The following is a 22801-nucleotide window of genomic DNA, read 5'->3' as shown; positions in this document are numbered from 1 at the left end:
TAAGCTTCATACTATTATATCGCGACACAGTATATCGGCCCAACCCTCCTCCGATTCCAGAAACCAGACGCTAACGTGCGCTTCTCACTCTCGCTCTCGCTCTCGCTCGGCACATCCATAAACGCCATCTTCCTCCTGTTACTCCAGTTTTTCAGGTCTGATTTCCATTCTTCTCTTTCTTTCAAGGCTTACCTTGACTTTATTTTTATTTTCCCTATTTTCCTTCTCCTTTTGCACTGCTCTTGCATAGAGGAAGCCATTGACAATACTTGCATTGTAGGTCACTAATTGAGAGCAATTCTATTTTATTGTTATGCTGATTTTTATTATTTTCTATTTTTCTTATACCGTTTTTCTGTGAATTATTGTGTCTGGATAGGTACCGGTTCCTTTTGTTATAGCTTGCAAGTTGGTGGATATGGGTTTAAATTGTTAAAAGAAGAGACATTATTAGAAATATGAGCTCTAGTTTCTTGACTATAGACAAATGGAAGATGATGATTTGTCAGGTTCTAACCCTTGTGAGGCTAACTTAGGGTTGCTTAAAGGGTTGTCTCTCAATTCCTTGAAACCTAGGGCTAATAAAATGGAAGGGGAAGAGAAGAAGTCTGGAGCAAAGAATAGATCGAAGCCAATTGAGATTGGTATTGATTCTGATGATGATGAACCGATTGGGTCTCTCTTCAAGTTGAAGAGACCAAGGAACCCTAAAAAGGTCAAGGCTGAAGCTAAGGAAGAGAAACTGTTGGCTGAGGATGATGATTTAGCAGGCATGGATGACACACTAGCTAGTTTTAGGAAAAGATTGAAGGGTCCTAAGAAAGATACTGGATCTGTTAGTGCAAAGCCTTTGAAAGGTACTGCAAATAAAGGTTGCAGCAAAGGTGGTGATGTATTGCATGTTTCTACCGATAAAGGACTAGCAGAACCCAAACCTAAAGAAAAGGTGAAAAAAGGTAAAGGTGATGCTAAGAGAGGTAGATCTAAGAGTGATTCTGCTGTTGATGTGATATCTGAAACTTTGGAATCTCAGGAAGGAGATCAGAAGGAGGATTGTTCATTACTCGGTGATAAATTGGAGGACTCATTGTCATGTATATTTCAGAAGGTGCAGTCTGGCCCAGCAAGGAAGTCTCGCTTGAATTTACGTTCAAAAAAGAATGGTAGGGTTCTGAGATTGGCAGACGGGTTGGACCCTATCTCTGATGGTGCTTCAGTGCTTTCCCAATCTGTAGCTGTAGAGGTACCTAGAACTGATTCTGCCTCAAACATTGTTTGCAAAGATTTGGAAAGTCTAAAAAATTCTCCCTATCAAGACAACAAGGCAGTTAGACAGAAGAGCTTTGATAATGGTTTTTGTAAAGCTTCTGATCACATGGAACAGAATTGTGATGAAAATATGAGTTCCAGTCATAAGAGGCTTGGTATACCTTCAGACCAGAACCAAGATGAAAGAATTCTGGATCCTGATATCTCAAATGTTAAAGAGGGACCTATGTTGAATCCTTGTTGCTCACAAAGAATTTCTGAAGAAAATTGTTCCCTTTCTGGTCAAGGGGATGAGGATAGCCTGGAAACTCTGTCTTTGAAGAACGATTTCAAGCTTTGTTCTTCGGGGCAGGAAAACACTTTTCATGATGCTATGAGAGTGCCTACATCTGCCTCAGTGCAGTTTGAAGACATTAACAGGTCGAGTGAACGTAATTTCAACAAAGATAAAACAGAAGCATGTGAGAAGCTGTCTAAGGATGCTTCTGCTGTTTGCATTGCAGAAGCAGAACCTCAAATTTCTTTTCCTTCAAGTCGAAAAGAAATATCATTGCCTTTCGATGATGATTTATTAAACAAGTCATCTAAGATTTCATCCAGAAATGTTTCTGCTGGTTCCTTGAAGACCTTATCTACTAATTCAACTCAACTCCATTTGAAGATTGAGAAAGCATCTAAAATTGACAACCAGATTGATTTTGATCAATTCTCAAAAGCTTCCCTACATGCTGAATCTTCACCAAAGATTGGAGAAATTTGTGGTCCTTGTGATGGCCCATTTGGCTATTCTGAGAATACTTGTCCTGTTTCAGTTTCTCATAGAACAGCAGACGTTGGAAGTTCTGATGGTAAGCTATCCTCAATCAATGTAATATCTAGTGAAGTCCATAACAATTTCCACATGAACCATCAAGGGAACTCCTTTGAGACTTTTCATCTGAATGAGTCTTCCATGTCACCTCAACATCAAAATCTGCGTTCTCATGATGCCATGACAGAGACCTGCATCCCAAGTCATGATTCTATTTCCATGAATGAAGAAGCTAATGCTGCCTCTCCTCTATCTGTAACTCCAGAGGAAAATGAAAGTTATCCTGAAGACGCAGTGTCCATCCCTGATTATGACATCAAAGATGGTAAATTATCAGCTGTTCAGCGTGGTGCACGGAAGCCCAAAAGGCGTAGACTTGGGGACATGGCTTATGAAGGGGATCCTGATTGGGAGAGTTTGATAAGTGATCACCTTTATTTGGAAAATGAACAGGTTGTGGACAGTGATAGATCTTTTAGAATGAGAGAGAAGTCTGATTCTTCTTTACTTAGTGTTGCAGAGGCTGAAAATGCCGGGGTAACAGCTGTGTCCGTTGGACTGAAAGTCCGTGCGGCTGGTCCAGCTGAGAAGATAAAATTTAAGGAGGTCTTAAAACGAAAAGGTGGGCTTCAGGAATATCTAGAATGCAGGTTAGTCACTTGGATATTCACTTTGCATTTTCCTGTGCTGCTATCTTTCATGTTTCTATTAGATATTTATTCTTAATACTTTTTCAGTTCAAAGGAGTACTCTTTTTATTATCTATTACTTGCTTAGGGTTATTTTGGTACATTTTGGGTCAGTAAATTCTCAGTGATGCCTAGAGCTCTACTTTCCTTTGAAATTTTTCTTGCATAATGTTTTATGAAGGTTGCACTCTAAGTTTTTAGCCTATTTTATTCTACTTAAGTTGTAGCCAAATTTTTGTTTTCATTGAGTGACTTGGAGAAAAGGATAAGCTCCTTTGATCTTTAGCTTTTTGTGGCTGCTAAAAAGAATAGATATGTGATCTAATTGTGCTCTTCTGATCTCTGCGCTTGAAGATGTGTAAGAACTCAAGTAATCATGAATTATCTATGGATTGGAAATAACACTAGAAATTATAATAGGCTTTTAATCTTTGACTTCTTCAGCTTTGCTCGACATAATGACCATAGTACACCCAAGCTAGAAGCTACATATTGTTTTTTAGGATTCCAAGTTAAAAATAGGATGTTTCATCTAACCCTTTCCTATCTATATGATCTACGGCTGAAATTACATTAGAGTAAAAAGAAATAACTAAAATAGGAAAGAAGATTTAAACGGAAGAAATATTGCAAAGAACAACACAAAAAAATGCTGCTCCATTTTGAAGAGTTCAGAAATATTGCAAATGGAGACTTCAGTCTTGATGAAAAGTGGTTATTAGGCTATTAGTTAATTAGCTTAGGATTTGGTTGAACTTTAGTCTTTAAATTTAGATTTTTTTTTAGGGAAATCTACAAAATTGGCCAAATGGAGAGGTACATTTACATTTTTAGACTCATTTAGACATATGCTACCAAACTAGACTCTTCCAATACATTTTTCCAAAAAATACCCTCACAGACCCCTCTTCTTCTTCAAACCCCTCATATTCTTCCCCGACGTGCACTTTCTGAAGAATTATCGCAAAATTAGCATATGACTTAACCACAAAGATTACCGTAACAGTCTAGTAAGCAATTTAAACCGAAGAAGAGCAAACAATAATCTTTGTGGTATTCGTTAGAAATCTCTTCAATGCAAATTCAAAAATAACTAAGCACAACGAAGAAAACAGAAACTAATAGAATCGAAACTCGATTTCCATATAATCTTCACGAAGAAGGCAATGGGAAGAACTGTAATACACTAATTAGAACCAAAATGGTTTGCATTTTATGATTTTGGTTCGCACTTTATGAAATGAGAAGCTTTTTTCATAAAATGAGAACCAAAATGGTTTGCATTTTATGATTTTGGTTCGCATTTTATGATTTGCGAAACTATATTTGCTTCTCATTTTATGATTTTGGTTCGCATTTTATGAAATGATAAGCTTTTTGGCTTCTCATTTTATAAAATGCGAATCAAAATCATAAAATGAGAACCAATAGTTATGGTGGATGCCAAGTACAGTTTTGACTTTTCTCCATAGGTATCAGTTATTTCAGTTTAAAATTTTAGGATGCGAACCAATTATAGTATGTCTGTGTTCCTTAGAGGTGTTAGAATCAACATCAATGGAAAGAAACACTCCAGTTCGGTCGTATTGATGAGGTGAACATCAATGGAACTTGCCATGTTTTGGAAGCTTGCATTGAGTTTGGGATAGGAAGTTGAAGAGTCTAAGGGTATTTTTGGTATACGGGTTGAAAGTATCTAGTTTGGTAGCATGTGTTCAAATAGGTCTAGAAATGTAAATGGGCCTCTCCAAAGGCCTAGTTTTGTAAATTTCCCATTTTTTTTTATCATGAATTATGATTATGGAAGAGTTAGTAGTTAATTTGGAATTTATTTCATGCATCTTATGATTATGGATAATTGGATATGATTTAGTATTTGACTATTTGTTGCATTTTAGAAATGTTAATTGTTGTTATTATGATTTTATATATTATTTTTCTTTAGCGTGCACTCATATTACGGATCCTTTTGTTACAGTGTTTGTGACTTATAAACTAGCTAGTACCTTTTTCTTATTTTGTTGAAATAGACTATTTATTGGATTTGTATTTTATTACAACTTTCTAATCCTAAGTTGATTTTGGTTACACATTTCTGCGGGATATAATGTAATATTATAGGACAAAGTAGTATTTCTGTTCTTTCATTATCTTGTATATAGTCAATCTTACTTTATTTCTTATTCTCTAGTAAGAATATGCTATTTAGATTGTTGCCTGCTATGGAAGCTTTGTGCCTAAATTCTTGCCTTGGCCCTTGGGATTATCCGCACTGCTGCACTCCAATTACTGATTATGTTGCTTTAATTTATTTAACTTTTACAGGTCAAAGACATCTGTTTATATTAGTAAATGAGGTTATGATGGATCTGCATTTTCTAAAATTGGATAATTAATTTGTTTATTTTTCTTCTTTAAGTTCATTACTGCTTCTGATCGAACAATCGTATTTTGTTTAGAATATGCCATATGAAATTGCTTAGTCAAGAATTTGGGACAGGCCATGAGGTATTATATGGGTGGTGAACTCTGAATCTTCACCCGTTTTCCTGAACGCAATTTGTTTTGTATTTTCCATATGCAGGAATTACATCTTAGGTCTTTGGAGTAAAGATGTTAGCCGCATATTACCTCTTGCTGACTGTGGTGTCACAGATAATCCTTTTGAGGATGAATCATCACGTGCTTCTCTAATTAGGGAAGTGTATGCATTTCTTGATCAGAATGTAAGTTTTCTGGTTACTACTTACTACCAATTTTTGTTCCCTTCTATTCATATATCTTTCTCCCTCTCCCTATTGACCTCTATCCCTGCTTATTTTTCTTTATCAGCTTTTCAATGATTTGGTATTTTTGTTCCTTTTTCACAACTTGTTGCTTCATAAAAATGCTGAATTGTTGTGTATATTCTGTTCTTCTAGTATCAGAATATAAATAATTATGAAATCTTTACAGGGCTATATAAATATTGGAATTGCTTCCCAGAAAGAGAAGGCGGAACCTAGTGTCAAGCACAATTATAAACTTCTTGAAGAGAAAACTTTTGAGGTAAATCCTGGGGCCTCTGTTGCTGATTTGGAGGATGGAGTTTCCTTTATCCTCGGTCAAGCTAAAAGCTCTGAGACTTCAATGGAGGCAAATAATGGAGTTAAAATTGATAAAGAACACCCAGCAACAAATGCTACAAAAAGCATGGAGCTTGTGAAACTAGAAGCATCCAATGTGGCAGAATACCCAACTGGAGATATCCAGCAAACTGATACTGTCAGTGCAAAATTAGCCAATGGACGGATCCATTTGGATGATGCTCACGCCGATTCATTATGTGGAACAGATGTCATAACTCCAGAGTTAAAGGAGGAGCATTATGAGTCACTCGGTGACTCAGAGATCACAAAGAAAATCATTGTGGTAGGAGCTGGTCCTGCTGGTTTAACTGCTGCACGCCACTTGCAACGGCAGGGATTTTCTGTCACCCTGCTTGAGGCTAGGAGTAGGATAGGAGGTCGAGTTTATACAGATCACTCATCCCTGTCAGTTCCTGTGGATCTTGGGGCCAGTATTATTACTGGTGTTGAGGCTGATGTAGCAACTGAAAGAAGACCAGACCCTTCTTCGTTGATATGTGCCCAGTTGGGCCTTGAGTTGACAGTCCTGAATAGTGATTGCCCTCTTTACGATATTGTCACCAGAGAAAAAGTTCCTACAAAACTTGATGAAGTATTGGAAGCAGAGTTCAACAGCCTTCTTGATGACATGGTATTGCTTGTCGCGCAGAAGGGGGAACATGCAATGAAAATGTCTCTGGAGGATGGGCTAAAATATGCCCTTAAGAGTCGCCGTGTTGAACGTGTAGGAAAAGATGCTGAAGAAATGGAATCTGATGCATTTGACGATTTATATGATTCAAAAACTTGTGGTGCTGAAGGTGAAGTTCCCGAGAGAAGCTGTTCTAAAGATGAGATTTTGAGTCCTCTTGAGAGGAGAGTCATGGATTGGCATTTTGCTCATCTGGAGTATGGTTGTGCTGCTTCATTGAAAGAAGTATCTCTTCCGTACTGGAATCAAGATGATGTCTATGGAGGATTTGCAGGAGCTCATTGTATGATCAAAGGGGGTTACAGTAATGTTGTTGAGTCCCTCAGCAGACAGCTTAACATTCACCTGAATCATGTAGTCGCAGATATTTCATATTGCACCAAGGAAACTGGATTAAGTGGAAATCAGTATAATAGAGTCAGAGTGTCTACATCCAACGGCAAAGAGTTTCTGGGCGACGCTGTGTTGATCACAGTGCCACTTGGGTGCTTAAAAGCAGAAGCCATAAGTTTTAATCCTCCATTACCCCTATGGAAACGTTCTTCCATCCAGAGGCTGGGTTTTGGAGTTCTCAATAAAGTTGTAATGGAATTTCCAGAAGTATTTTGGGATGATTCTGTGGATTACTTTGGAGCTACTGCTGAGGAAACTGACCGGAGGGGTCATTGTTTTATGTTTTGGAATGTCAGGAAAACTGTTGGGGCTCCTGTTCTCATAGCCTTAGTTGTTGGCAAGGCAGCTCTAGACGAACAAAGTATGAGCTCATCAGATCATGTAAACCATGCGGTCATGGTACTCCGTAAGCTTTTTGGGGAAACAATTGTACCCGATCCAATTGCATCAGTAGTGACTGATTGGGGCAGGGATCCCTTCAGTTATGGTGCTTACTCCTATGTTGCCATTGGGTCATCTGGGGAAGACTATGATATATTGGGCAGGCCTGTTGAGAATTGTATATTTTTTGCTGGTGAAGCTACTTGCAAGGAGCATCCTGACACAGTTGGTGGTGCAATGGTGAGTGGGCTCCGTGAGGCTGTCCGTATAGTTGACATATTGAATACTGGAAATGACTACAGAGCTGAAGTTGAGGTAATGGAAGCTGCACAGCGACACTCAGAGAGTGAAAGGGATGAAGTTAGAGACATAACAAAACGACTTGAGGCAGTTGAGATTTCCAATGTCCTCTACAAGAATACTTTAGATGGAGCCCAAATTTTAACCAGGGAAGCTTTATTGAAAGAAATGTTCTTTAGTGCAAAAACTACTGCAGGACGATTACATCTGGCCAAAAAGTTGCTGAGTCTTCCTGTTGAAACCCTGAAGTCCTTTGCGGGGACTAGAAAAGGGCTTGCCATGCTTGATTCATGGATTCTGGTATGTTGCATTTCGTAATAGGCAAAAGCTAACGGACGCCCCCGGGGCGCTTGATAAGAAATATATTTTATTATTTTTTATATAATATGCATTAAGTGGTTTGATACAAATTAATTAATTAAAGACAAAAGCTTAAATAATTATGTTAGATATATATTGTGTTGGTTGATGAGACGAAAGAAGGAGTGGAGATGAAGTTGGAACTATGGAGGCAAACTCTAGAATCTAGAGGCTTTAAGTTGAGTCGAAGTAAGACAGAATATTTGGAGTGTAAGTTTAGCGGCCGTAGGAGTAGGGAGGTAGGGACAATCACCCTAGATGGGAGAGTTGTTCAGGCCTCGGATTGCTTCCGGTATTTAGGATCTATTATCCAAACGGATGGAGAAGTAGATGGAGATGTTGCTCATAGGATTAAAGCTGGTTGGTCGAAGTGGAAGAGTGCTACGAGTTTCCTTTGTGATCCCGGCATGCCTAATAGATTGAAGGGAAAATTCTACCGGACGGCAATTAGACCAGCATTGTTATATGGTACGGAGTGTTGGGCAGTGAAACACTGCCACATCCATAAGATGTCGGTGGCGGAGATGCGTATGTTGAGATGGATGTGTGGTCACACGAGAAAGGACCGGGTGCGTAATGAAATAATTAGGACAAAAGTAGGGGTCACATCTATTGAGAATAAAATGAGAGAAAACCGACTAAGGTGGTTTGGCCATGTGAGACGTAGAGCGCTTGATGCGTCGGTTAGGAGAACCGAAGAGTGGCAAAGGGATGTAGTGGTGAGGGGTAGGGGAAGACCTAAGCAAACTTGGAGGAGGGTGATCGAGAGTGATATGAGTTTATTGGGAATTGAGGAAAATATGGTAGTGGGTAGGACGGAGTGGAGGGAGCGAATCTGTGTCGCTGACACGACTTGATTTTCACGGTTTTATATGATGGTTCATGTTAGCCGACCCCGAATCATTTCGGGACTAAGGCTTTGTTGTTGTTGTTGTTGTTGTTATGCTAATTATATGCATTAAGTGGTTTGACACAAATTAATTAATTAAAGACAAAAGCTTAAATAATTATGTTAGATATATATTGTATTTATGGTAATTATCTTATATTTATGCTAATTAGCATAAATATAGGATAATTACCATAAATACAATATATATCTAATAAATTGTGCCAAAATTAATTAAATTAATTCCCCACTTATTTCTTTGATACTTGATTTTCTAATTTTTGAAAGCAAAATGCTTGATTTGAATGTCCTCCCATCGAATGAAAACATAGTTGCGTTCATGGGGGAAGATCCGAATTTGGAAAATTCATTACATACTTCAATTCGAGTGCAGCCTCCAAATAATGTAGAAGAAACTCATTATCCGAATTTTTGGGTTATTATTTACACAATCTCCAATTCTTCACTAATTTCCTCTAATTTTAATACTTGGTTTTCTAATTTTTTAGAGCACAAGTGCATGATTTGAATGATAACTAAATTAATTAAAGAAGAAGAAAAAAAGAACTGATATTAGAGAGAAGTACACGTTAGATTTGTAGAGAGAGAGAGACAAGAAGAAGAAGAAGTGGTATAAATGACAGCTAAATTACCATTAAATAGACTACCCAATTACAACCATATTTAGTGCATAGAATTTGACTAATTACAATGCAAATCGTTTAATATCTGTTATATAAAAAATAATAAAATATATTTCTTATCTTGTGCCCCGGGGCGCCCGTTAGCGGGCTCGTTCATAATATTATAAATCTGCTCGCCTAATAATAAATAACAAGTTTTTCTTCAAATTATTTATTGATTTTCCAGTTTCTTGTGTCACCTGCTGTTTGTAACATGGCAACTGAAGTTTCTGACTCAATACAATTTATCTTATGAAAGGATTCAATGGGGAAAGATGGGACTCAGCTCTTGCGTCATTGTGTTCGTATTCTTGTACGTGTCTCAACCGATCTACTTGCTGTACGATTGTCTGGTATGGTCTCTTAATCTGATTTTTCTTTTACAGATGTATGTACTTGCGCACATGAATGCATATGGGTGTGAGGATTTTGTTTTATGAGAATATTATTAATACAGCTGGATTGTTTGCTTTTGTTGTGTCGGTAAACTACATTTGAACCAATATATTGTCTATGTTGGTAAAATTTCATTGAAGATCAAGCTAATGTGGAAATATGAATGGGGAATGTTCAAGTAGTTTATATTGTATTTCCTCACTAAGATTTGAAGTGAGAATTTTCAGACACTACTCATTTCCTTAACACTACTCGTTTCCTTAACAGAATGCATCTTTACACATCTGCTTATTTATTACAAGGAGACGGGTCCTTTTCTTAATTAGATGTGTGTTGTGGGTGCTTTATCCTGATAAAAGGTGTAGAAAATAATTATTACAGTAAAACTTCTCTAAATGAATATCCTTGAGACGTGTAAAATTATTAACTTATACGGGGTTGTTAATTTATCGATAAATTTATATTTTATTAATTTATAGAATAATTTTTATTTTGTACATTATATTTTTCAAATTAAACAATTAATTTGTTTTTCGGTAACTAAGAAAAGAAAATAAATAAACATTAATTAATGGTGGTGCATTGTATCTAAGTTTATTAATCTTGTTAAAAAGAAGTTTATTAATTAAGGAGTTTATTAATCTTGTGTTGACGTGATTCAAAATAGAATGCATGTACATGTAATTAGAGCAACTTTAGTGGGTATAACTTGTATACATGAAATACAACAGTAAAATACATGAAAATTATAATAAGTATTGAAAAAATTATAATAAGCACTGAAAAAATTATTGTGTTATGTAAAAATTATTAATTGTATATTACTTGAGCGAATGTAAAGTGTTTTATGATAGGTGGGTCCTACAAAATTTAGAAGTAAGAAAGGATTATTGTGGGATGTTATTGTTTGGTGTTATTTTTGCTTAGTTGGCAAGTGGAAGTAACAAAACTTTGTTACTTCCACTATAGTTGCTCTTAGAATATGAAGTGTTACTAATTGTTTCAAGCACACAATATAGAGTTTATAAATAGACAATGTACTTTAACCTCATATACCAAAATATAAAAATTCATATATTATATCTTCTCTTTCATGGCTACTCATTTGAAAGGTGTAAAAAAGTCTACGCTAACCGATGAGATGAGAAAGCATTATGTGAGTATAAAAATAAGAGCATCTCTAAGAGACTCTTATCTGCTATCTAAAAATAATATAAACAATTAATACATATCATCTCATAGAGTCCTCAATAATAAATTATTAAAAAAAAATGAAAGGAGGCACTAAGAGTAGAGGGAGGCTCTTTATTATAAAGAGGATGGAGAGCCTTTTAGTGATTTGAGGAGCTACTAAGAGGGCGTTTGGTATTCTATAGGGATAGGGATAGGGATAAAGGTTGGGATAATGATAAAAATAGCATAGAAGGGCTTATTATCTCATGTTTGGTATGTAAGATATGGATATGCATAAAATGATTCATTTTACTATATTACCCCTATCCCAATTTAAATAGACCCCTATATTATTGTAATATCAATGTGGAATGAAATTAATTAAATTTAATTTATCATCCTAACTTGAGAAATACTTGGAACACTATTAAATTTTCAAAACACAAAAAATAGAATAACTAATAAATTTAAGATGATAGATTAAATGTAATTAATTTCATTCTATATTGGTACTACAATAATATATGGACAAACTTAATTTTTCAAAAGTTCAAAAATTAAAATTAACTTGAGAAATATTTGGAACACTCTACTAAATTTTCAAAACACAACAAATAGAATAAATAATAAAATTTGAGGGACAGATTAGGCTTTTCCATTTAAATAAGTTATCCCCATGTCCTATACCACCCCCTCTAGGTATAACTTTAGTGGGATAAGAGGTTTATCCCTCCTTCTATATCCCCTCCAACAAACACCCTGTAAGAGGTTGTTGGAGCTGATTTTTAACTCTCCCTTCTCAAATTTTAATTTAAGAGCCAAATTAAGATGCTGTTGGAGATGCTCTAAGCATCCCTCTTCAAGTCAAAAAGATTTGCAACAGTGGGTTCAACAAAAGTGTGATCTCTTTATTAGTCAATCAACAATATCAAATACTCTTAAAAGGTCAGCAGAATATTTGTCAAAAGAGATAACAAATAGCAATGTTAAAAGGTACAAATCAGCAAAATATCCTGAATTAGAAAAGGTATTGTATGAATGATTTCTCCAATATCAAGAGAAAGTGAACATGACTGGAGAAATGATTCAAACTAAAGCAAGAGAGTTTCTACAGAAAAAGTATGTTGATACATATTTTAGGAAAGCATAAAATTTGAAATAAAAGTTATTTAGGAAGTGTTTTATTTTATGAATTATGTGTAATTTTCATACGTATTTAATGAATTATTATTTTATATTTTCAATGGGTCTCAAAAGGAATTATTTTTAAAATTATTATCTTATGCATTTAGCGAGATTATTATTTAATCGAGGTTATTAATTTGTCGAATATTCATTTATTGAGGTTTTACTGTATAATGTATTCAGTCTTGTTTTCTTATTGGTCTTCAAATATGTTGCTGTAGGCATAGGGAAAACTGTGAAGGAAAAGGTGTGCGTGCATACTAGCCGTGATATACGTGCCATAGCAAGTCAGCTGGTTAGTGTATGGTTGGAAGTCTTCCGCAGAGAAAAAGCTTCAAATGGTAGGCTAAAGCAATTGCGGCAAGCAACTGCAGTAGATGCTTCAAAGAGAAAATCTATCGGCAATTCAGCATCAGGAAAGCCACCACTGCGATCTATTCATGGTGATCTGGAGAGTAAAGGGGGTTTAGATGTTCTGCCACAATCTGGAAGCCATTTACCTTCTAATTCAAGCATGAAGAAAGTCAATGGAAAGCTGGTCAAGTCAGAAACCTTGACAGACTCAAAATTGGAAACGATGTCCAATGCTTCCCTAGGCAAACAGGATACTGAGGTAGAGGAGAAGAACTATGCCATGTCTGAGGAAGAATTGGCTGCATTAGCTGTTGCTGAGGCAGCCCGTGCTGCTGCTCGAGCAGCTGTTGAGGTTCGTTTCCCTTTGTACTACAGTCGCTGCAATGATTTGTTTTACAATCTGTTATGAACATGGTTTTGGGATCTTCTTGTGGGACCTTGTACCCTAAAATCCTCTAGGAAAGAATGCTTAAAAGTCTTCCTTCCCTTACCTATCTTGTTGGAAACGGTTAGGAGCTCGTTAAGAGAGAGCCCCACGATCTCAGAATTGTTAGAGAAACTCTTAAGGTTTTAATTGGATTTTCAACTGATACTATTTTATTGATAATCTCCCCTTTAAATAGAAGAGAAATAATTACAAAATAGGAAACATCAACTAATTAGGAATAGAGAATAACCACTAATTCCTATATGGTAACTAACTATTGCGGAAATAGGACTCGTAATAAAATTGTAATAGAAAATCAACCTAGTTACAAATATTTTGAATATGGAGGGCCATTTAGGTGTTTTTCACCTTTTTATGTTTATTTTTCTTTTTTTTATTACCGTTCCCTCTTAAATATTCAGCTTGTAAGCACTGTTGTTAGAATTGCACGATTAATGATTCGAATTGTACGATTCAAGTCTGAGTCCGAATCTATAGGTAGAATGGAAAATATCCAGAATCAGTGGTGAATCGGCCGAATCGTCTGAGTCGTCCGATTCTAACGATTCTCGCATGTGAAGAAAAAACTACCAGCCATCAAGTGTTTTGGAATCTGTGCAGTTCAATTAAATATAGGATTCATGAATGACTTTTGTGCGACCCCGTACAACCAATTATAATTAAAGTAAATGAATAAAAAATTTTAAAAAATCAATAATTAGAATTCAAAGAAATAGATAAAGTTACAGATTACTTAAAAGTTAAAACTCACAACTTTCCAAATTCAATTTACATACACAAATATGGCCCTTTTCTGACTTTCTTTCTTTTCTTTCCAAACTTTCTTCTTTCTTTTCCATGGTGGACGTCGAGCACTTACAGAGCACACTTACATCTGAATTTTAGGATTGCATTAGATTGGTATTTGAATTTTAGTTTTATTTAGGATTGCATTAGATTTGAATTTGAATTTTAAGTACTTAGTTTATATGACCTTTTCTTTTACAAATTAAAATTGCATTTTTAGACAAATATTTTATTTTATATAATACGAATATTTGAACCGAGTCTTACGATTGGATTCTTGATTTAACAACTATGCTTGTAAGTTTAATGGCCCCCATAAAAATATTTAAATAATGTTAACTTGATAAGAGGGCGAGCCTTGGCGCAACGGTAAACCTTGTTGTCGTGTGACCAAGAGGTCACGGGTTCGAGTCTTAGGAGCGGCCTCTTGCCAAATAAATTGGTAGGGGAAGGCTTGCCCCCAGTACACCCTTGTGGTGGGACCCCTCCCCGGACCCTCGCTCAGCGGGGACGCGTAGTGCGACCGGGCCGCCCTTTAATGTTAACTTGATAGATATGTTAGCAGCTTTAGTATGACATTAAAGGAAGAAACTTAATTGATGATTTGATGATAGATTAGGGACTCAATTGAGGATTTTTAAAGCATAAGGATCTAATTGGATTTCAGGAAATAGGTTAAGGGCTAATTTAAGCTTTAAGCAAATTAAATTTTACATGAAACTTAATTCCAGTAAACCAAATCATTTAACATTTATAAACACAAATTAAAAGACAAAATTAGAAATCAACCAACCTAGGGATTTCAAAGACAAATCAACAAAGCTCTTATAACCATATTGGATTTTCAACTGATCCTATTTTATTAATAATATCCCCTTTAAATAGAAGAGACAGAATTACAAAATAGGAAACATCAACTAATTAGGAATAGAGAATAACCACTAATTGCGAAATCAAGATCTATCCTATATGGTAACTAATTATTGCGGAAATCAAATTAATGCGTGAATCCTAAATAGGCATAAACTACTATAACCGAAACAAATCCTAGATAAAAACTAATTAATGAATCACTCCTAATTTAAATATTCCTAATACAAATAAAACTATTAAAGAACTAATTTAAAATAATAGACTATTAATTAGGACTCTAAAACATAATTCTAATTAGGACCCTAAAACAGCAACAGCTCGTTCATGAGATTGCCTTCCCCTTCGAAAATGAGTATGACATTCCATGGTCATCCTCAGTTTTTGATTGGCGCTCCTCGATTCCTTGCAATAAAATTAATTTCTTGCATTTATGTCCAGCAGTATATTTTTCATCACAATTATAATAAAGCCGATTTATTCGACGATCCTCCACCTTGCAAGGCTCATTGCTTTTGTTAAATCTGGCGGATTCTGGAAATTCAACCTCAACTGCTATAGAATCCTTCAGCCGAATCAATAATCACTCGACTTCCTGTCGAGGTAACAACTTATCAGCCCTGGCTGCTCAAACCGTTTCTGGTATTCTTCCACTCTCCCTGTCTGTCTCAGCTTGGCTAGTTCCCCCAATTTGTTGCTTTGGATTGGAGGACCAAATTGCAAATTGCAATGCTCTTTGAAATCTTTCCAAAAAAGATGAGCCTTCTAAGTGAAACGATGCCAAGCCCACACTCTTCTTCCACTGTCCATTGGTGCTCAAAAGAATGTTTACAGCGACACAACCACCCTAATGGATCAGCGGCTCCATCATACTTTGGAAAGTCAAGTTTTGCATACCTTGGAATATAGCTCTGTTGTCAGTCATATTTGCCTGATTTTCTCGGAAACCACTGATGTTACTTCCCCCTTTTGAACCTCTGTCATTGGTATGACTAGCATTAATCTTCCGAGTAAGATCATCCAATCGTGCTGACATCTCTTGTTGTTTTGCCTCAGTTTCGGCCTTGTCCTGCTCCTGATCAGATTTGTTCATGGCCATCATGAAGTTCTCAATTTGCTGCTGTAGGGCATGGAGATCCATAACACTGGGCTCTGAGACCAAGTTGTATGAACACAGGTTTGGGATCTTGTTATTATTGGAAGAATACAGTATGGTTTGGATTGTGGAGTTTGTCTTAGATTAGGACCGAGTCTTGGACTAGCAGTCCAGTTGAACTTGGTTTCCTAGTTAACCTAAGTTTGGGTTACAAGAGTTAGATAAAGATTTGTCTCCTTGTGATAGTCAGACACTTGATGTATATATAAAGAGGATTAGTTAATGTTAATATCGTGTCTGTAAATATATCAGAGATATTATTCTTATATGGTATCAGAGCTACAAAGGTTTAAACACCAAATATCCTAACTTTTTTTTGCTTTGGCTAATTTGATGTCTTCCTCGAGGAGGAAGAAGAAGAAAAAAAAAAGTCTCGTGACAAAAACACCTAAACCCTAAACACCAATTCATCTGATCATTCTCTTTCTCCTTAGTCGGCCGATTCTGAGCTTTTCTATTCAGGCCCAAGTTCTTCTTCTCTTTCCAGTACAAAATCGATTCTTATTGCTGCCTTGTCTTGTTCTGCACTTTCCAGTCTGATTACAACTAACTATCTTCCAATTTTCTTCTGATTCGTTTGTGCTTTCTATTTCTATCTCGGTCTGCATTCTGAATTTTATTTCCGTTCATCGTCTTCAAATAGATTCTTAGTTCTGCATTTTGTTTTTTTTAGCCCTGTATGTAAAAAAAAAAAAGAAAAAAAATATCGGTGCTTAGGTCTCTATTAAAAATCCAGTTTCTGCCTTCTCGTTAAATCCTTACAGTCCTTGCTATCTCCTTTGAGTCGTCTTGTTCCTATCATCTTCGACTTCCTGAGTTGCGGTTCTGTTGATTAACATCTTCAAATTTCATTTTCCATAATCTCATCTCGTCAATTTCTATTCTAGAAACTCTTCTCGATTTTACTTTCTTCTGGGCAATCCTTTTCTTTCCGTTTACCCCTTTCTTCCTTGTCTGTGTCTTTTCTTGCTTACGGTTTGTGTCTGCAGTCGTCTGTTCGTTCGTTCTGGTTTGACTGTGTTGTTCGTTCTTGAGTCACTGATTCTCCCCTTCACTTCTCTGTTCATCTATGGCTGATTCCCAGCATATAGTTACCTCTGCCCCTGCTGCACCAGCAACAAAATTCGCTGCCATTCAAAAACATTCTTCATCTTCCCAATTCAAACCCTAACTGGAATTTCCAGTTATGTTATGTTTGTCTCGGTGAGGTACAGGTTGATGTTTTGATAGACGAAATTGAAGGCAATTTGCACAGGTTTATGCGCATTGAAGATGTTCGAGAAACGTCTGCATCTCAGTCTCATGCTCATGGTCATGATCATAGTGATGATCCAGAAAGTCAAAAGCTTATTTGACCAGTTAGCTACCTTAAGGAGAGTCCTATGTCAGCACAAGATTGCTTGGCTGTATCACGGTTGGTCTGAGGACCTTTCGTCCATTTGTTTGAGTTTTGGAAAGCTCATCGTGAATATTGTGGGGATAGTCTAATGACTCCAATCGGCTAGAGGCCGTTTTCTCCTTCTTTAGGCCAATGGCTATTTTCTGTTTGTTCGATACAAGCTGAAAGTTCGTCCACTCCCTGTTCAGCTTGAGGGGGAGTATTGGAAGAATACAGTATGGTTTGGATTGTGGAGTTTGTCTTAGATTAGGACTGAGTCTTGGACTAGCAGTCCAGTTGAACTTGGTTTCCTAGCTAACCTAAGTTTGGGTTACAAGAGTTAGACAAAGATTTGTCTCCTTGAGATAGTCAGACACTTGATGTATATATATAGAGGATTAGTTAATGTTAATATCGTTTCTGTAAATATATCAGAGATATTATTCTTATAGTTATGAGAGAACTCCGCTATCTCTCAAGGTTTTAATTGGATTTTCAACTGATACCATTTTCTTAATAATCTCCCCTTTAAATAGAAGAGACAGAATTACAAAATAGGAAACATCAACTAATTAGGAATAGAGAATAACCACTAACTGCGGAAATCAAGACCCATCCTATATGCTAACTAACTATTGCGGAAATCAAATTAATGCATGAATCCTAAATAGACATAAACTACTATAACCGAAACAGATCCTAGATGAAAAACTAATTAATGCATGACTCCTAATTTAAATATTCCTAATACAAATAAGACTATTAAAGAAATAATTTAAAATAATAGACTATTAATTAGGACTCTGAAACAGCAACAGCTCGTTCATGACACAATCTTTATATCCTACTGTTCACTTTTGTTTAACATTCCCATAGTTTGTTTTGATTCTGTTGCTCTGTCACCATTAGCATGGTAATTCTAAACAAAATATCAGCTTCATTCTATTTCCTAGATTTTACTGTGATTTGTCCCTTTGAGTGTATTATGTGAGCACATTATCGAAGTCGAATTCGACACTGAAAGGGCATATTCATCTTAATTTTGTTCTCTCTCTCTCTGTTAGTGAATCTGATTAATTGGTTCTAGATTGGTCAAGCACCCGTTTGGTGACTTCTCTTCCAATTAAAGTCTATTGCCTATACTAGGATTTGAAGTTTTTTTCTCTCTTTGATTTTTCTAGGCTACGTTTTTCCCTCCAATTTTTTCAGAGTCTATGTTCATTTTCTTTCTTGTTATTCTACATCCATGAATTGATTATATAATTGACATAATTGCAGGCATATGCATCAGCAGAAGCCAAGTGTAACACAATGATGCAGCTTCCAAAAATACCCTCATTTCACAAATTTGCTAGACGGGAACAATATGCTCAGATGGATGAAAGCGATATAAGAAGAAAGTGGTCTGGTGGTATACTGGGTAGACAAGATTGTATGTCAGAAATAGATTCAAGGAATTGCAGAGTGAGGGACTGGTCTGTTGATTTCTCTGCAGCTTGTGTCAACCTCGATAGTTCAAGGGTATCAGTGGACAACTTATCTCAGCGGAGTCATTCAAATGAGATTGCGTGCCATATGAATTTCAGAGAGCAGTCTGGAGAAAATGCAGCTGTTGACAGTAGTTTGCTTACTAGAGCATGGGTTGATAGTTCTGGTAGTGAGGGGATTAAGGACTATCATGCCATCGAGAGATGGCAATCTCAAGCTGCTGCAGCTGATTCAGAATTTTTCCACCCATCCATGCATATAAAGGATGAAGAGGATTCAAACACAAGTTCAAAACCACCTACATGGAAGAACGACCAGAGAGCGAATGAGAGCTCAATCTCACAGGTTACATCGAACAAGGATCTGCAAAGACATCATCTTCGAGGAGCAGAACTTATCAAACAGGCTGTTGTGGATTATGTTGCATCACTGCTGATGCCTGTTTATAAGGCAAGAAAAATTGACAGGGACGGGTACAAATCAATAATGAAGAAAACCGCAACTAAGGTCTTGTTTTTTCCTTCTGTTTGTATTTGGATTCAAATTGTGCATTTTTAGAAGTACTATTGACTAGAATTTGGTAATCTAAGATGTTACGTGCAGCTTTTCCATCTACTGACAAATTTTAAATCTAAATTGATTATCATCAGGTCATGGAGCAGGCTACTGATTTAGAAAAAGCAATGGCTGTTCCCGAGTTTCTTGATTTCAAACGCAAGAATAAGGTACATACTGCAATAGTAGAGTATAGACTTAAGATATAACCTTGCCTGTAAAGTAGACATTGTGGCTAGAGCAATACTCTCTCCGGGAATATTTCATTTTTCAATTTCCCCCATTATGGGGTCTGTTTCAGTTTCATAGTAATAGGAAAGTTTAACTGTCTTTGCTATCTTATTTGTATGACTTACATTGTGGATATTGAAATTTTTTATCAGTTCAAAACATTTTAAAATTTATTAGCATAATTTTTTTTTGGGTAAAGTTCAAATAAAACCCCTGTGGTTTCACTAATTTTCAGATAAAGGACTGTGGTTTATTTTTTGTCAAAACGAGGACTGAGGTTTTCAACTTTAGCAAAATAAGGACTTTTTCGATTGATACTATTAAAATCACCCTTAACAACTTCAAAAATGACATATTTTAAGAACTACTAATATTCTAAGCAACTTTAATTCTTCAACTTTTTTATTTCGAGATTATTTAGATGATGTTTGGTAAAGAGAGAGAAAGTTAATGTTTAGAGAGAGAAAGTTCCAAAAAACATGATTTTCTAAAATCGAAAATGTAGTTCCATAGAAAATATGACATTGAACAACTTTAATTCTTGAAAATTTTCATTTTCAGGTCGTTAAAGATAGTTTTAATAGCATTATTAAAAGTGCGAAACCTCAGTCCTCGTTTTGACAAAAAGTAAACCACAGTCCTTTATCTGAAAATTAGTGAAACCACAAGGGTTTTATTTGAACTTTCCCCTTTTTTTTTTGTTGAATTCTTGATGAGTCTGTTTGACTTCATCGTACTGCACTTATGAATGCTTTTTGAGAGGTAAAAGACTTCACAGTTTTGCTTAAAACTCGTTTTAATGGTAATAACTCTTTGTTGGATGTTTGAATGTGCAGATTCGTGCCTTTGTGGACAAATTAATTGAGAGGCACATGGCACCAAAGCCAACTGTGAGACCTTGATTGTCGTCAAGATTGATTAAGTTGTGTTATTCAATGCGTGCTACAACTGCAGTGTGCTACTTTCTATCCGTACACAGAGTACACAGCAGAAGATGTTGATGTGGTATTTCTGGATGGGGTTCCCTGTGTACATACTCATTTGAAATTTCCAAAATCGCTGATTGATCCAGAAAATACTAAGGGTGAAAGTAGATGGTTAGGAAGGGCCTTAATGAAGATCAGTTTTCTGTTTGGCCTGAATGAAGATTGTTCAATTGTTGCCTCCTGGAAAATGTTGTTAGCTTTGTACTTTGCATGTCAGGAGGCGAAAGCAGCTACAGACAAATGCGGTAGCTCCCTCCACTTATCCAGATGGACTCCAGAACATCTTAATCAAATTAGGAATCAGTTCATAATTCATCAGCATTGTATTCTGAAGGGTGGAGAGTAATACCCAATTTTTTTATGAAGGGACCCCACAAAAAAGATACTGCTTGTCTCTGACTTTTTCTTTTTTAAATATTTGTACAGCCTAGGACTGTTTCAAGGTGGCAAGACACAGAACGTTTTTCTCTTCCACCAAAAAGTAGATTATTGTCCTCATTTTTAAAGCGAATATCAATTACTAACTCTCTTTTATGTTGAAAAAGTTCAATCCAAGGAAACTCTTTCTGGATTATAGCAAGACTGTGCTGCCCATTATCTCTCTTTTTCTTTGTTTCCGTGTGTGCCAATTTATGTGCCGATTCATGCATGCTATATATATATATGTATGACCTTAACTTCGATTGTTTGTTTCTTTTTATGCTACAATGAACGGTGCAATTAGAGTTTTGATGGTAAGGTATTCAGATTGGGCTAAATTTTTTTGGCTCAGCATGTAAGGATTTTACTTTTATTTTGGTTGCTATGCAACACTTCTATAGCTTGCTTTCTCAAAACAAGGTGGTTTTAGAACTGGCCTAACCTTTTTGTCATTTTATCTGCTTGCTCTTCTCTCTACCTATGCCAGGCTGGTGAATTTATTTATGAGTTTCAGTGAGGTATGTCTCTGTTGCCATTCGTCGCCTTCCCTCTCACATCCTTATTAAGTTAATTTACCTTTGACAGATATTTCTAGTTATTTGATTCTGTTGCTCAATCTGCATCTGATGCAGTGGAATGCAGTTAGGTTGTTTATTTGATATCAGTGGACCGAAGAAAGCTTGGCATTGAGTTAGATAGCTTATGCAGTGATGAAGGGACCCGGGCTTCCTGCTACTTGTGCTGATTTTTGTGTCAGGTGGCTGAAGTTGTTGGTCAGTTCACTGACTTCATTTTACTTGAGTAATGCAATATGTTTGTGGAGTTGCAAATTTTCATCTGAGTTAATTCTATTGATGCTAGGCTATTTCTACATGTGTGGTAACCCTGAGAATTTATCCTTTTTACTTTCACTAGTAAGAATGTTACGACCACTTGACGTAGGCATGAATTATGATCTATTATTCGAGACAATTGAGCCGTCTTTAGCTAAGTTCATTGCTTTTGTTGTTTTCATTTAGATGGCTTACTACTCCGTAATTTAATCTTTTGTTCCTTTGTCGAACTTGCATCGTCCAGACTGACATACTCGAATTTTTTAGGTGGAGAAGAACGAGTTGGATAGTGTAGTTTCTTAGGAGTCAGGTGGGAAGAATTGAAGCAAAACCAGCGATTGATTATTGGAGTCCTCAATTAATGATCTAAATGGGAAAGCAAGTGAAATATTTATATATGCTTCTTCTTATAGTATCTTATGTCATATTATTGGACTTTGATTATTGCGATTATTTGATTTGGATATATTGGGGTATGGAAGCAGATCATATCATGGTTGAGTTATTGTTGGATTTGCAGTTGCGAAAGGAAGAATTGTCATCCACGATCAAAGTGTTGGATGGCTATAAATAAACAATCATACCTCTGATAAACTGAAGATTACAAACATATGCTGCCAATTAAGTTGAAGAGAAAGAGAAAATCTATCCTCATAAACCAAAAATTGGCAACATCTGTTTCTAATCTTCATCTACCCAATTTCAAGATATCATATTACCCTTTTTATGGTTCAAGCATCATTGACGCTGCTTCGAATCGTTAAATCGCGCACGATCTCCGAATGAAACCTTTAACATTCGATAACAACTTTGGAAAAGAAGAATTCATTTCTTATTCAATGAAAAAACTCCTTATTAAATGAACATGTTCTTTAAGAGCATCTCAAGAGTCTCTTAGTACACTCTCTATAAATAATATAAATAATTGACTTTTAGTGATTTAAAAGT

The 22801-nt window shown here is 36.1% G+C and overlaps 1 protein-coding gene across 2 annotated transcripts; it reads left to right on the top strand.

The window, feature by feature from the left end:
- On the top strand, positions 1 to 21174 carry LOC136235809 (lysine-specific histone demethylase 1 homolog 3). 2 transcript variants are annotated; one of them, XM_066025845.1, is made up of 9 exons: positions 1 to 155; positions 380 to 2730; positions 5354 to 5495; positions 5725 to 7962; positions 9854 to 9947; positions 12570 to 13054; positions 18619 to 19335; positions 19479 to 19553; positions 20451 to 21174. In XM_066025845.1, exons 2-9 carry the CDS (start codon positions 488 to 490, stop codon positions 20514 to 20516), a joined length of 6060 nt encoding a protein of 2019 aa, XP_065881917.1. In that variant the 5' UTR covers positions 1 to 155; positions 380 to 487; the 3' UTR covers positions 20517 to 21174. The 2 variants fall into 2 exon arrangements, 1 of the variants encoding a protein (XP_065881917.1); XR_010691939.1 differs by lacking the exons at positions 19479 to 19553; positions 20451 to 21174 and adding an exon at positions 15863 to 15983 and having other exon boundaries at positions 18619 to 18746.
- Positions 21175 to 22801: the final 1627 nt, after the last annotated feature.

Source organism: Euphorbia lathyris, chromosome 7, assembly GCF_963576675.1.
Source record: "Euphorbia lathyris chromosome 7, ddEupLath1.1, whole genome shotgun sequence".
NCBI lineage: Eukaryota > Viridiplantae > Streptophyta > Magnoliopsida > Malpighiales > Euphorbiaceae > Euphorbia > Euphorbia lathyris.
This window is presented reverse-complemented; position numbering and strand designations above follow the sequence as displayed.